Source organism: Rhipicephalus sanguineus, chromosome 8 (assembly GCF_013339695.2).
Source record: "Rhipicephalus sanguineus isolate Rsan-2018 chromosome 8, BIME_Rsan_1.4, whole genome shotgun sequence".
Lineage (NCBI taxonomy): Eukaryota > Metazoa > Arthropoda > Arachnida > Ixodida > Ixodidae > Rhipicephalus > Rhipicephalus sanguineus.
In genome coordinates, this window is record NC_051183.1 from 73,254,411 (window position 1) to 73,270,623 (window position 16,213).

Below are 16,213 nucleotides of genomic sequence, written 5' to 3' on the forward strand. Positions count from 1 at the left end.
CACCATGCGTCCCCCCCCCTCCCCCTCAAAAAAGTCTCTACCAGCGTTGTTGCTGCTGTACACCTGTCCGGATATACGGAATTGTGCAAACTGTCTTTTACGAACAAGGTTAAAGTCAACACCGGTATTTGCGCCGTCGTGCGAAGGCTTCTTATTGATGTTATTGTGATTAAATGGCAACCCGCTAGCTGGTCGGCAAGCTGAGCAGCGACTCCCATCAATTGCGAAAATGGCAAGCAAGAACCACTGTCAGCGAAGTGTATAAAGAGTTGTCCTGTGAAGAAACCAAAACAAGCCCCAATAAGCTGTTTTGGAAGGAACCTAATGTACTTTGAGCAAGAACGGCAAAACTTTTAAGATAATAACGGCATTTCATTCAAGTGAAACAAAATACGTACAGTGAAGAAATTTTCAAGCAGTCATTTTCGTGTATAGGCGTTTTCTGCTACATTATATGGATATTTAATAAGAAATTTCAGAATGTATCGAAGTATCTTATGATACCATTGCCAAGTATCGTATCGGATACAATTATTGCGGCAGTATCTTGTATCTGTATCTCCAATACTTCATGCCTGAGTATCTTGTATCGTATCGCGATACAATTTCAAACTATCTTTGCCCAGCCCTGACTGAACGTAATCACGTCGGAGCGAGAATGACCCCGGAAGACCCCGGCGTGATACGCTGCGAAAGTGGACCTCGGCCACAAACACGTGTTCAATTGTGCGCTCGTCCCACGTGGACACTCGCCCTTAGATCGCCCCTCACCCAGCGCTGGCGCCTCGTCCCTCGCACAAAGAATAATTGATATCGACCCCAATTTTTTCTACACAACATGATGACGTATGCAGTTTTCCTCAGAAAGTAGTGTATGAAGCTCCGCATTAAAACAAAAGAAAAAAAAACAATCGCAGCTTCTGTAGGGTCTAAGACTATCTTGTGAAAGGTCTGGGTGACAGTTTATTATAGTACCTCAGTTTAGAGGTTCCAATATTACTCTTCACAACACGCCAAACATGGCGGCTGTCAAGCAAGAAACATTTTAGTTGGGCGCACCCAAACTTGGCGCACGCAGAGCACAGTACGTTGCTTTCACTGCAAGCGAAGCATGCCGCAACATATTTACTATACTGTGCTGTGATACGTTTCCCTCAACCTGATACAGGTAATACTCGCCCCACCACCTTCGAGATCACTATGTGTTCTCCGAACATGGCACTGGAGTGGGGTCAATTCATTCACTGCCACTCGGTGTAGCCCATCTGTTCATTCATTTGCGACGTAAAAGAATTCAAAGTTTTACACTCCGCTGAATGCAGCCAACTTTTCCAGCTTACGGCATCACATGAAATTTATATATCAATCTGGAAGAGGAAATATCTTTATTGTGACAAAACATTATTATACGAAGCTTTTGAAGTTGTAGTCAGGACGATATTACGAGGTGGTTTGGAGGTTACTACATGCTCGACTTTGTAACTTAACATTAGAGGAAATCACCCAACATGTAGACAGGTGGTATTAAATGTAATATTAACACAATGAACTCCAACGAGACTCGTACTCTGGCTGTATTTAATGTTGACCTTCGTTCTAGATGCATCACTGCAAGACTTAAGGATAATGAAAAACGTGAATTGTCCATCCAGCTCTCATGATATTCCCGAAAAAACAAAAAAAAACATGTAAATCCTTGTTTATTTGTCGTGAATACTTTGGCCGCGAAAGTGCATCTCTCACTTCTCAAGTATTCCTGTGCATTCAACTTCTAGCATGGGTTGCCTGCACGACGGCGAATCTTCCCCATTTGGAAATGATGGCATTCCAGGATCAGAGAGTTGTCCTTTCGAAGCTGGTTTTCTGATGAGCTACATCCGAAAAGACAAAAACACGTACAAGTTTTCTTACTGCAGCATCACACAAATGAGGGAGACAACATGGTATGTCTTACTTCAGTTTTTTTTTATTATTTAAACAATAAAAGCGTCCTTACGAAAAGCACGGGAAAAGGATGTGTGGGATGCCTGCGAAAAATCACCAGCCTGGGAAAAGTAAATTGGCATTCTGCACTCATTGAATAATGCACATTTCATTCATAAAATTATTTGATTTTTGTTTTAAATAATTCGGAATAGATGATTGTGTGTATGAACAGCTGCAATGTTTGTACTCATTTTATACTTAGATAGCCCTCCGATATTACTAATGCACTGCATCCTGAAAGAAATGCGGCTGAAGCAGAGATCAAATGAGCCGGCCCACTCCGTCATTCAGAGGGCGTATAGGATAACATAACACCGCTTGGCAAGCCTGCCATCGAAGCAGCGACGAAACGCCCCACCCGTCTTGGACGATTATGAAGAGACGCGCAGGGGGGGGGGGGGGGAGGAAGTTGTCGCTAGAGCCGCAACTTTGAACTTTGATTCCAAGGGCGTGGTCGCGATCGCTGGTGCGCGCGCTATCTCGGCAGCCATCAGCGACCGGCTCGTATAGTTTTCTAGGTGCTACGCTCTCAACGCGAAGAAACTGTGCGGCAAGAGCATCTCTCCCTGGAGCGGCCGTATTCTTTTACAGCAGCGTTTTGTAGACCTACGCGAAATCGGATACATGAGAGTTAGCTGCCAACCTCACTTCGTATAACGTATCAATTTGTTGCTATCACATTCATTGCTTCGCCCTTGCGGTAAAACTGTCTTTTTTGAAGACACCAATATTTGTGATGAATATTGAGCGAACTCTATTGAATGTGCGCACCGCGATTGTATATTTTCTCTCTTCAAGCGAGAACTTTTGGACTTGCAAAATGTAGAACTGTATATATGCAGATATATTATTTTTTTAATTAAATTTTTATATCCTAATAACCCAGTCGAAAGGGGTAGCCCTTGCCAAGCTATGGGGACAACTCCTTCACTTATTTTTTTTGGTTAAAAACATTTCTGCGTCATTAATTTTTTAATCAACGATTTTAATGAGAGGTAGGTACATATGCGTGGTGCCGCCAACTCTTGTATGAAAGACAACTAAACATAACTAGAAAAATACTTACGCTGACATAATCGTACTCCGTATGTGTACTAATAATTTGACCTAGGTTACAAACAGCGTCCTGCCTACACGAAGAAAACTACGTTCGTACATCGCTGAAGAAGTACTATTATCTGCCCGGAAAATACTTGACGAGGACAAGGCAGTGTAAGAATGCTTTCCCAACTTTGAAGAAAGTGCACTACATACAAGTGAGTATAGTGGCACAATATTATACCAGTATGACTTTTTTCCAAGTGCGAATAATTTCTTAACAAACCTTTAGCATTTTGATCGTTTCTGTCTACGTATCTATCTACCTATCTAGCCGCCTACGTCTGGGTGTTCTCGTGATCGCCTCCTTAACTTGGTGCAGACGAAAATTGGCATGGGAGGGTAAGAGCACCTGATGAATATAACTGTCTGGTCATGGCATGAATAACCTAAAATCCTGTCGTGCATATCATCAAACCCCTTCCTCCAGACACATGTATCACATACCCGTTTACCACGGGCAGTGTCGGCGGTAACGCGTTACAAGTAACGGCGTTACCGGTAACGCGTTACCTTTTCGGTAACTTAGTAACGTGCTCGTTACTCTTTAGGAACTGTAACGGGTAACATACTTACGTTAACATTTTTCGGTAACGTGAGGTGTCACGTTACTCGTTACTTTTTTTTATATTATTCCGGAAGTTTTACACAAAATTCCCTCGTCTTATAAGCGCCACTATTGCAGAGCTCGCCCCAACGTTCTATTGTCGCAGTGGCGTACTCATGCCGGCCCGCCAGACGTTACGAATAGACTGTTGGGCGAGTTGGTATATCGTGATGAATGAAAATAGCGCGAAAAAACGTAGGACGAGACGAAGAAGGCTACAGCAGATGCGCTTGTGCTGTAGCCTTCTTCGTCTTGTCATACACTTTTTCGCGCTATTTTTCTTCATCAGGCGTTAAGTGTACCATCCAATGCGTCCTTCGAGTGCCCATTTAGTGTAGGTGCGTAAGTATTCATCAAGAAGAGATGCAATCTCTCCGATGACAGCTTTGAAATGCAGCTGTTGCTTCATTTCTACAACAAGCTGTAGTTATTAGAAAAGTTCTCCTTGTAATAATCTAGCGAAGGTTATAAACTTTGTTTTCAAAATGAAATTTGCTTCTCTCTATCAGAAACTGCGGGCACACGTTTCTACAGTTACCCAAATTTTCAGCGAACGAGGCTGACCTTGAACACCTTCTCATAAACGCTCGCAATTCTTGAGGCATGTACACGGATTTTCAAAGGGGAAAAATGCAGGTGTGCAAATGTTTTTTCGCCAAAACTAAAAGGTTTAAGCATTTTTTAAGACTATTCCGTCATCTGTCTTGTTAGTAGAAGCGCACCGTCAGAATTACTGTACACGCATTGAGAGTTGTGGTGTTTTTTTAAGGAGAGCGTTGATGATAAAATCTAATTTTGTGTTTCACGTCACACTGAGAAAATGGATTTACCATGTGCCACAGAGTCAGCAGCCATCACATGTAACTGTACAGGCGACTTCAGGTCACTCCACTATTGCCAAGCTCTGGCGTTGCCGGGGGAAAGAGATGGGGGTTCAACTCTCCTCCCAACTCCCCCAGAAATCTTTCAATTTTCCATGTGTGTGTACAGGCACGCATGCAAACGAACGCACAAACGTACATAAAGCTAGGTTTAACACGCCCCGCCCAACCCCCGAAAAAAATTTCTGGCTACGCTACTGTTGCCTTGGTACGAAACATTTGTGCAACCCATTCTCGTTAAATCGGTACTTCGCGCGAAAATTGTTGTTTGTGACAGAAGTTTTGTGTGACACAATATTAATGAGAACTAACAGACAATAACGCTAAGGAAAGTACAGGGGGTGTTATTTGTAGTATTTAGAATATAAATGTGAAGAAAGTAAAGTGGACGAAAAGATGACTTGCCGCCGGCAGGGACCGAACCTGCGACCTTCGAATAACGCGTCCGATGCTCTACCACTGAGCTACGGCGGCGGTCATCCTCCCGTCCGCTTTCTGGGGTATATATGTTGATTTAAACCTAGGAGTGTTAGTCAGCGCCAATCGCAGCCATGGCGGCGAGTGTGGAACACTCTTTTTTTGCCTGTTGGCGTCACGTAGCACGTGATCTTTTCACGAGCTGGCAGCTGACCAATAATCCCTCGCATACTACCTGAAGGCATTAAGTCTGCCAGGACGAGACCCTCGCTATGAATGAAGGAAAGCAGATGATTTTTCAAGGGCTCGTTTATCTTTGTTAGACACAATATTAATGAGAACTAACAGATAATAACGCTAAGGAAAGTACAGGGGGTGTTATTTGTGGTATTTAGAATATAAATGTGAAGAAAGTAAAGTGGACGAAAAGATGACTTGCCGCCGGCAGGGACCGAAGTTTTGTGTGAATTATAAATATCAGCTTCGTAAAACTGTTATTTGGGGTTCCTACAGTGGGCAGGCGGTGAATAACATTTCTGACCATAGAGTAACGGCGGAAGTAACGTCCATTACTTTTTTAGGGTAACTGTAACGGTAACGCGTTACCTTTTTTTAAGAGTTAAAGTTGGGCGGTAACGCGTTCCTTTTTTGTTAGCGTAACGAGTAACGTATTTATTTACTTTTTTCCGGTAACGCCTACAACCCTGACCGCGGGCCGTGGTATACGGGTATGCGCGACAGGAGATTCATAGTTTATATCTACCAAAGAACGGCGACAACAGACCTCCGTAAAAACCGACACCTGGAGCGGTGAGCCGACGAATGCAAAGAATAAAAATCAGGATCCCAGAAGGAATCGAACCCAAGCATTCTGGATGGCAGTCAGGCATTCAACCACAGAGCCACGCCAGGTCTGGAAACCTCTTTGGAAAAACACCCTGTGCAAGCGCAATGTCGGCGCAACGTGAATCGCGGTTGTGCTGGATATCTAATTTCATAACAAATCAATAAGCACTACATATGTTTTCCTAGGATACAGGCATCATGGCAGATTAGCTATTTTCAAGCGTTCCTCGAGTCCCCAGGAATACGCTTACGAAAGTTACATATGATGTAAAGTGCACTTCGTAAAGTGCACCGTAAAGTGCACTTCGTTTCGATAATACTGAAGTATGTGCTCTAACGTGAGTGCTGACGTTACGTCAGACCATAAGTTAGCCTTTACAGGCCAATGTTGTCGACGCGCCTGGTGAGTACACGATGTGTGCACACACCTTACAAAAACAATTCGATCCACCTCGTAACGCTTGGCCCAAAGGCATAAATACAGCATAGGAGCACTCGCTGACTGCTTCACATGAAACCGATTCCCACAAGGTGTGGCATCTGCCGTTTTTTCAACATGAAATTCTTTCGTTCGGGTCTTACCGAGGATGTGCCCCCAAAAAAGCTTACTGCTCCCGAATGCACGAATATTTTATTTCTAAAGGCTCTTTGTTACTGGGTGGATGCGTTCGGTAATGTTATTACCAGTCTCAGCATTGGTTGTGCGCTTTCTCATACAAATACTTCTAGCATAAGCAGTTTTTACGAACACGTGCAGCAACTACCAGTTACACTATAAGGTGGGTATATTTGGTCACCTTAACATCCATGGAATGCACACGAATGAATTTTCCTACAGGCTTCGCTCTTTTTTTACATTTCTTAGCGAAGGCAAGGCGCTTTGAGTGTTTCTATCTATCTATCTATCTATCTATCTATCTATCTATCTATCTATCTATCTATCTATCTATCTATCTATCTATCTATCTATCTATCTATCTATCTATCTATCTATCTATCTATATCTATCTATCTATCTATCTATCTATCTATCTATCTATCTATCTATCTATCTATCTATCTATCTATCTATCTATCTATCTATCTATCTATCTATCTATCTATTCGCCTACGTGTGGGTGCTCTCGTGATCGCCTCCGTGACTTTGTGTAGACCAAAATTGGCTTTGGAGGGTAAGAGTGTTTGACGAATATGAATCTCTGGTCATGACATGAATAACGGGAAAATCATGTCGCGTACGTCGTCAAACCCTGTCCTCCTGACACGTGGGGCACATACCCGATTACCACGGGCCGTGGTATACGGGTATGCGCCACATGTGATTGGCAGTTTCTATCTACCAAGGAACAGTGAGAACAAGCATGGTAATTTAGATGAGAGGGCGCTAAGAAACGCCGACATCGGCAGCGTTGTCCAGAAGACTGCGAAAAATAAAAACTGGGATCCCAACAGGAATCGGACCCAAGCATTCTGCGAGGCACTCAGGTATTCTACCACAGAGCTACGCCAGGTCTAGAAACTCCTTTAGAAAAACACACTATGAATGCGTAATGTCGGTGCAACGTAAAGTGTGGCTGCCGCGCCGGCTATCTCATTTTCTAACAAAGCAATTAACTTAGAAGAGAAAATTGAGCAAGTTGGTATTGATTCATACTTAGGGCTGTGCAGCGCTCACAAAAAGGGACAAGGAACAGAAGAAGTACACAGGACAGCGCTTGTCCTGTGTACTTCTTCTGTTCCTTGTCCCTTTTTGTGAGCGCTGCACAGCCCTAAGCATAAAGCAATTAACATTGCATGTGTACTACTATCATATAGGCGTCATACTGGGTTAAGCTCAATTGTGGTTCCATTGTTGGCTCAGCTTTTATAGCAGTCTAAGAAACATTACAGTTATATTGGTATGTTTCAGCGGCCTATATTCAAGCGTTGCTCGACGCAGAAGGAATACGCTAACAAAAGTTACGTATGACATTCAACTCATTGCACCCTAACGTGCACTTCGTTTCGATAATACTGACGTCTGTGCGTTAACGTGTGCGCTGACGTTACTACCAAGCCTAAGTTGCCCTTTAAACGCCAGTGTAGCCGAAGTTCCTGGTAAGCCCACTATGCGCGCACAACTAATATACTTACAAAAACATGTCACACCACCTCTTAAGGCTTGGCTCAAAGGTAAAAATTGCAGCATATGATCGCCGACTGCTTCGCATGAAACCAATTCCCACGAAGCATGGGACCTGCCGAATGTTTCGTTGAAATGCTTTCAACTGCCGGCAAAATTGAACCGCAAACATCGAAATAAACAGAACAATGACATAGCCACTGCGCTACCATGGCAACTGAAAACATTATTATGTTTATTGCTTTTGTAGGGGCTCCTCTGGTATAGACAGTGTGATTGATCTCTTAACAAGTTGCGCTTTTGCTTGGTGTAAAGGGTGCATGTGATAATGCTGGCGATTGGACATCGTCAATTCCCTGAAGCAATGTGAATCGGTTGCGAATGTTTGAACGGATCAGAGACTATGTAACCAGCCAGTAATTTTTGTGCAAAGAAGGGGGGCGGGATGACCAAACAACAGAATAGCTGAACACAACTCGTGAGAGGTATGTTCAGGTAATCGTATACGCACAGGACATTTGCCCCAGTAGGTCTGCAGTTACTCGCCCCCAAGAGCGTGCACGACTACAAAGGGGCGGAACCCAGACAATGGCTTACCTTTGAAAATTTTCACCAGTTTTAAGTACACGCTTGAGGTTAGGTCATCATACGCCTCACATCCATAATGAAATCACCGATAATTGTTCGTTCTACTAGAACGGCCCTACCTCCATGTCATGTACTTAGTATCTAGATCAGTTTTATTCTAACTAAAATGTTAAACCCCATTCTCAAGGAATGCCCACTGAAACTTCGTATTCTTTTGATAGTAATAGTTTAGCGATTGCATAATAGTTTAAATCAGGCAATCTTGGCTCGGGGTATAGAAAAACTCCGTATTCTTTTGATAGTAATAGTTTCGCGATTTCATAATAGTCTCAATCAGGTAATCTTGTCTTGGGGTGCAGAAAAACTCCGTATGCTTTTGATAGTAATAGTTTCGAGATTTCATAATAGTCGTAATCAGGTAATCGTGCTTCGGCGTACAGAAATTATTTGTAACATGATTTAACGTTTGTTTGTAGAGTGCAGTTAGCGATTACGGCCACAATAAATACGACCTGTTTTGAAACTATTGGCTTGTTTCTATTTTGTCAGCAAACTGAAATCATGTTTTTGAGATGGCAACAGCATTAAACTTCTGCTGACCTATTATTAATATATTATTAGTCAGACAGACTTTATAGCCATTCCGCAATGCCTTGATTTTTTTTCGATTGGATATATATAGAGTGCACGTAGCCTGATGAATAACCCTCAAAACGGGTTTTTTTGTACATCTTCTAAAAAAAATTCTTAAATTGTCTAAAACATTCTGATCTAATGGCTTGGTATTTTCTATGCTTTAAGTGTGTACAGTGCGCAGCAATAGTGGAATATATTACTGACTAAAATAGGGTTTTGAAATGTGTTCTTGCGCCGTCTTCGCGAAACATAAGAGGGCGTCTGTTTTGTGACAAAAAAAAAAACACCTAATGATTTTTTCCAGAAATATGGAGTGAAAGACTGCACTATAAGATGTGGAATTTCAAGCAAAGATCCAGATTCAAAACTCAAAGTTCTTCACTTGAATGATGGAACTAAATGCGAAAGAAAACGTGGCACGAAGCGCGTAAGTACTGCCACACTTACTACTTTCGTCTACGCGCACCACCTTGTTTCTATGCACTTACGCAACACTGTTACACAGATATGTACATATATTTGTACGGTGAGAGACAGCGCGTCCAGCCCTTTAGAGTAAACAAGATGACGCGAATCAGCAGCCAATTCGTCGTGGTCTATCTCGGTCTACTGCGATGGTTTGTTTTTTCGTAACATTACAATCATTATTGAACCACTCATGCCGTGGGGCATATCAGAATGTAGAAACAGACAATTGTATATACGGCATTTAAGTGCGCAATGAGCAAAGAATATGTCCTGACGCGTGCAGAAGGCTAAACGATGGGAGTTAAGCAGCAGTGATTTTCGAGGAACAATGATACAAAGTAAAGTGTGCAGTATAAATTCCGCAAGTGTAGCACCCCTGTAACACAAGAAGGTAATAGCCTGGCAGCACTTGTGTCAGACAAATGAACCACAACGAGTAAGCAGATATCGACTCCTTGAGCTTCTAATGGGACCATATTTGTCTTTGTATATATTTTTCAAGGATGTGCAGACTTTAGCGGCGTACCCACTACGCGTGTGGAAGGCAAGAGGCCTACTGACGCAGCTGCATACTATATGTTGATGTTGTGTGACGCCTGATGCGATGGTACACTTTCACCTGTCAGGCCATAAAGAAACCGCATAGGCATGAAGTTCATTCACTTGCGACCCGAATTAAAAAATACAAATTGCAGTCGAGTCACATAGCACTATGGTTCCCATAAAATGCAGTCAAGCGAACACCGAATAGGCTAGATCCTTGCTTTTCAAGATCACATTTGAGATGTCCCGTGAGTTTCTGCTCCACACGCCGCACCTTTCCACGCCACCATCTGTTGACGCGCTTTTCTCAATAACGGCTCGTGTTTTACATGTCAAACCCACGATATGATTATGAGGCAGGCAGTAGTGGCGGGCTCCAGTTTCGCTTGTACCATTCGTTGTTCTGAGTCTCGTGTGCAGGTATCGTTCGGGCTGCCCACTATGTTTTATATAGGGCATATTCAGTTTTAAAATATAATGGGAAGATCGGCCGGTGTTTGAACATCAGACACAGAGAGCATCAAAGCTCTCTGAAAGAGTCACCATACTCAAGTCTTGCCTTGCAATAACGTAAATGTCGTTGTGAACCCCTTTTGAAAGGCGCATAAGTTTTGTTCCAGAGCAGGAAGCACTTGACTAGATAAGGTGGTGGTGAGCCGTAGATGGTTTCTGCACCAACAGGAACGGTCCCACACGTGTCAGCCAGCCTTTCTTGAATCTTCGCTCCTGTGAAATAGCTTTACTTCTCGATAATGAACATTTTTTGGGGCCATTGTAATAAAGGTATCAGTCTGAGCATGCTTTCAGAGTTCTGCGTTCTTTTATAGACTTCACATGTTTATTCTTGGCTATGAATTTGGGGACAAAATTAGGTGTTCTTGGGTGACGTCCTTTATGTCATCGGTGCTTGAATAATACGTAGGCGTGCATCTGTAACTGCTGTTGTGATTTTACGTCCCAAAACAACGATATGATTATGAGGGACACCGTAGAGGGGTGCTGCGCGAATTTTGACTGTCCAATGCTCTTTATTTATTGTGCACTGACTCCGCATAGCCCACAGGGCTCTAGCGGTACGCCTCCAGCGATAAGTGGTCGCCGCGGCCGGCATTCGATCCCGTGACCTTCCGGTCAGCAGTCCAGCACCATAAAGGCGTACATCTGTGAGAGTAAATTCGGAAATACCACTCGTCTTGTGTTGTTTTCTTTCTTGTATCATCTTTTCCTACGCTTCTGTTCAGATATGAACTACGCTTCTTTCTTGCATGCTCCATACGTAGCGCCACCTAGCGCATGCGTTTTGCAGTTCACTCTCTATAATGAGTCAGCAGCCGCGTGGGCAGTCCTATGTATGTCAATGAGGGGAAGCGAAGAGACGTTCAAAATTGCGGTGACGCAAATGCACCAACTGCGATGAAGAGGGGTAGTAAAATAAGCGTAAAATCTTCGATATATATAGATTACAGCAGCACACGGTCGATAAGCCGAAATTTTATTGCCATAGCAAAGATATGGACACTCTTCGTGGGTTTTTGCAGTCTCCGCAGCCGTCACGTTCAGGATATGTACATGTATGCGTATATACACGTAAAGCCACAAAAAATAAATAAAGAATAAAAAATTTCGAAGCGCGCCACCCGAAATTCGAACATGCGAACTCTCGCGGAGGGAGGGGTCAATTCCGCTACGCTCCATACGTCCTCCAGCATAATAAAGGTGAGCTATTTATGTACACCATTCACCGCTGGCAGTACGCATAGCGCGGTGATTCTTCAGCGTGTTTACTCACCTGCGAGAGGGCACGCGGGACACGCTTTAGACTCGGCGGTATCCACTATGCCACATACACAGAGTGTTGTGGAACCAAGACGTAATGGAAGGACACGAGAGAGACGAATTGTGCTGGAGTTATGGTCCTGGTGACTATGTGTATATTTATTATTTATTAAGACGAAAGCCTCAGTTGCCTCACCAAAAAATCATCATCGCGTGATGACGCCACATCAAGACATGATCATGACATCACACATCGCAACATTTTGTGACGTCATCGTGACGTCACACATTCTGGCGTGACGTTACGTCACATGATGCCTTTATTACAGGATATCGTACCTTGGGCGAAGATGGCCTGATCACGTAGGCAGTGGAAAATCCAGGTGCGGTGTCTCTGTTCCTGGAGACAGTGCAAAGCCAGTGCTCGTGTCTTCACCTTTCTTGAACTTGGTCTTCGTTCATTAAGCGCTGTAAGGTGATGAAAAATGAACTATCAGCAACTAGCCGAGGTTTCACTTGTGCAAAGCCACGCTAGGTGCACAAAGTTATCAGAGGGTGACGGGGCAGGATGAATACATTGAGAAGAAAAGCATGGCTTTCGCCATTGAGTCATGTGAGGGGACTGCAGAATGGACCTTGTGATATTTTTATTGGGCTAGGATAGACACCAATAGCGAGTCCACGTGGTAGAATGGGTAATTGGCCACATATATCATCATCATAAAAATCGTCGCCCCACTCGTGTTTCGCAGGAGCTGGGAGGCGCGCGTCCAGCGTTGTTAGTAACGTTGCGCGCGCCCGACCTTTCCATTGCCCTACAGGGACTGCTCGCCAGGTCTCGCGCACTTATCTAATGTGCGGGGGGGGGGGGGATTGTACGTACTCTGCTTTCACCGTAAAGTTTGCATTGAAGCTATGGACCGCACGAAGGTGACTTCGCTCGCTGCAGCGTCCGCGTTGGCGAAAGGAGGGAGCTGCTAGCCAGAATAGCCAAAGTAGGGGCTAGCAGGTTGTGCGTAGTCGACACTTAGAGCGCACTGCTCAAACACAAAGAAGTGAATGCGACAGTTGTTAGTACGCTTCGTCCTCTGTGTACCTGTGCGTCCTTTTCGTGCGTTATTTTTTGTGTTTGATCACCGCAAGTATCGAGCTGTGACAGAACTCTTGGTTAGTTTGCGCGCCTCCTGTGTGTGTGCTTTTCTTGCGTCATTTGTGCTAGAGCAGCGCGCTGCAAGTTTCGAGCTGCTGGCCGTTCTTCGTGTGACATTCCAATTTGTTGCTATCGCATTCATTTATTCGCCCTTGCAGTAAGACTATGACTTTTTTTATATTTATTTATTTATATATTTATTTATTTAACTTGCAAGCTCCATATCACCGCCACCGCCATGTTCCTCTTTGCGACCCTTCTCATGCAAAGCCCATTCGCAGTTCCACGTGCCGGCTGTGAATGTAGTAAAGCGACTGCTTTTGTCTGCTAACAGTCTTATTGCTTAGGTAATGTAACATATACGTGCTCTTTCACGAAGTTAGCAATTTTCGCGCTTACCTCACAGGAGTAAGCGTGAAATTGGGGTTCTGCCTGAGGCTTCCATGTGCTGGGTCGTCTAATCATCAGAAGGTGCTCATGTGAGACAGGTTCCTGAGGCAACGATGGCTTTATATTAACAAAACTCTCAGATTTGCTGTATTCACATTGGCTGTGATGAACACCAGCGTATCGAGATTCAGCAGCCCAGCATCGTAAACACAGCACCTGAGTGCATGCCAGGTCGGATGCAGTGTCGTGGCTTAAAAGTTACCCTACTTCATTTTTGTTCATCATCGCATTTTATAATATTGTGCAATGTACTTGCAATGTTTTTGTTTTCTTAGAAATAGCGAAATGTAACTTCACTAATATGATATTTTCATAATCAAAGTATTCAATTTTGCGTCATTGTCGTAACATTTTAGGCACAGGTTTTTTCGTCACAAAATATCCCATATTCAATATATTTCCCTTAGGCGCTGCTAAATATGGAGAGGTATTGAAGCTATGCACCTCTACAGAGAAAGTTGGGCGGCGCTATGAAGGAGTGTGCTGGTGTGTAGCATGGCAGTTGAAACGTGCACAATATGCAAGGACCACCGCCTCCATCTGGCGCGAAGTATTTTGTTAAGCTGGAACCAGGCGAACGTGCACCTATAGTACATGTATGCTCAAAGATACCTGCTACGAGCCAAGCAGATTGTAACCGGGTTAGTGTAATTGATGTATTAACAAACGTATCGGCTACAACATGCGTTCAATATAGGAGAAAAAAAAATAAACTCACAGTGTAGCTTATGCAGCCGCCTAAGACGACTCGGCGAAACCAGACTTATTTTTCTTATTTGATTTATTCACCCACGTCTGCCCCCTTGCAAAAGCTTTCTCCCCCCCAACGTAGTTTTGCCTCCCTCCAGTATCAGAGTCATTGCAAGCTATCTGCACCCCGCCTGGTTTCCTTACTGCCTAAGTGATTGGCCCCACTTCGACCAAGCGATGTAGTGATGTGTAGACGTCATCACGTGATGATGATTTTTTTGCATCACTCCTTTAAATGACGCAGACGCGGGACGGGACGCCGACGCCGCCGACGGGCAATTTTCGTGTTTGATGAGGCATCTGAGGCTTTCGCCTTAATATATATGTACGAGTATTTATGGCCGGCCTTATATCTGTGCAAGCGTAATTGCACCATGCCTGACAATGATGTTCACTTATTATTCAGCTTGGCCAGCAGCATTATAACGCAGTTATCTTCCTCTATTTACAGAATTGTATCAATGGCTTATGCTTGGAAAAGAGAAGGTCATATGGATATGAAGCAGTACCTTAGACTGTGCTATACTCATGAGTGCATGCGACGTCCGCAAAATAAATGGGAGTATCTACGTTCCCTCTCGAAAATTTTTATCATATTGTTCTTTCTTATTCGTGCACATAAAATACCTCATATAGCGTAGAACATAACTACCAGCATACTGGGACTTTGTTCTCAACAGCCATCACCTTTGATATTCTAAATATAGTAATTAACTTTCCGTCGCCGCAGTCACCAAGGCTGGAACCCGCGAATGCTGTTTCTGGCTTCTCCCAAACGGTAAGTGTCATCAGCAGGAAGGTTTTGCTGACATACCTCAAGTTGCTCAATGCATAAAGACGTTTCTTTGTTTTGAGTATGTAAAAACAGCTTTAATTGCTACACAGACACGTGGCGAATAATTTCCACTGAAATAGGCGAGATAGGAAAAACATTACTAAGCGAAATCATTGTCAACAACCGAACAGTACCACGACGCAAAAACAGAAGAGCAAAGTCTCGTTTCTTTGTTAGACACGACCAAGAGAATCCATCTAACAGTTTGGCCAACTGAAGGATAAGTGTCTTTAATTGTCATCTTTAACTGTAGTGTACTAATTATGAAGCATATTCAAATGAATTGAAGTGGACGAAAAAACATCCCTTCCGTCGGGGGGAGCCGAAATCCCAACCATCGGCTTTGAGCTACGACGGAAGGTGCTTCCCCGTCACTTCGTTGGGTATTTATGTACGTGTAATCGCTGGGACAATTCGCCAGATTTCGCCTAATTGTATTCGATACAGGTGTTTTTTTATTGTTTCGAGAATTCGTTAAGCGTATAACCAACAATATCCGGTTCACTGAACTTGATGAATGTGCTCATTTTTCTTTTGCTTCGCGTGCACATCACTTAGTCGCTCTCGCAGCTGATAGTCGGCGCAGACGGCGGTAAGTTGCGCAGCGCGTGTCAGCGGCGGGCGAGTGCTCGAAAGACTTATCGCCTTGATATCAGCCTTACAAGTGCTAAATTTGCGTCACCATGTGTGCACGGTTCGCGGGCCCAATGAAAAATTTAGACGCCGTTGAAAAGCTTCTGATATTGTTCACGTATAGAGCTACACGGCCATCCGCACGATAAGTGTAGGCAGGAAAATTAAAATATAATGTGTATTACTGTTTTTTTTGCGCGTATAGGTTTTCCAGTGTATCCTAGTTTCGCAGATGGCCATGTAGAACAATGTACAAACAATACAAAAAGCTGTTCGCTGGCTACTATATTTTCATTTTGCCGCCAAGCATACACACATTGTAACGCATCTTCACTACATATAACCCTGACGCCGAGGAAACAAGACTTTAAACGCATCACAATGCGTTCACATACACTTCGCAAATGCCGGCTTATCAGCTGCTAGA

The 16,213-nt window shown here is 43.7% G+C and overlaps 1 protein-coding gene across 1 annotated transcript in view; it reads left to right on the forward strand.

The window, feature by feature from the left end:
* LOC119402099 (venom metalloproteinase antarease-like TtrivMP_A) overlaps positions 1-14,894 on the forward strand; it is a 36,841-nt gene extending 21,947 nt beyond the window's left edge. Inside the window, exons 11-14 of the mRNA XM_037669203.1 lie at positions 1,776-1,943; positions 3,098-3,242; positions 9,486-9,608; positions 14,770-14,894. Of these exons, the coding sequence (XP_037525131.1) occupies positions 1,776-1,943; positions 3,098-3,242; positions 9,486-9,608; positions 14,770-14,832 (499 nt within the window). The 3' untranslated portion in view covers positions 14,833-14,894. The remainder of the gene's footprint in view (positions 1-1,775; positions 1,944-3,097; positions 3,243-9,485; positions 9,609-14,769) is intronic.
* Positions 14,895-16,213: the final 1,319 nt, after the last annotated feature.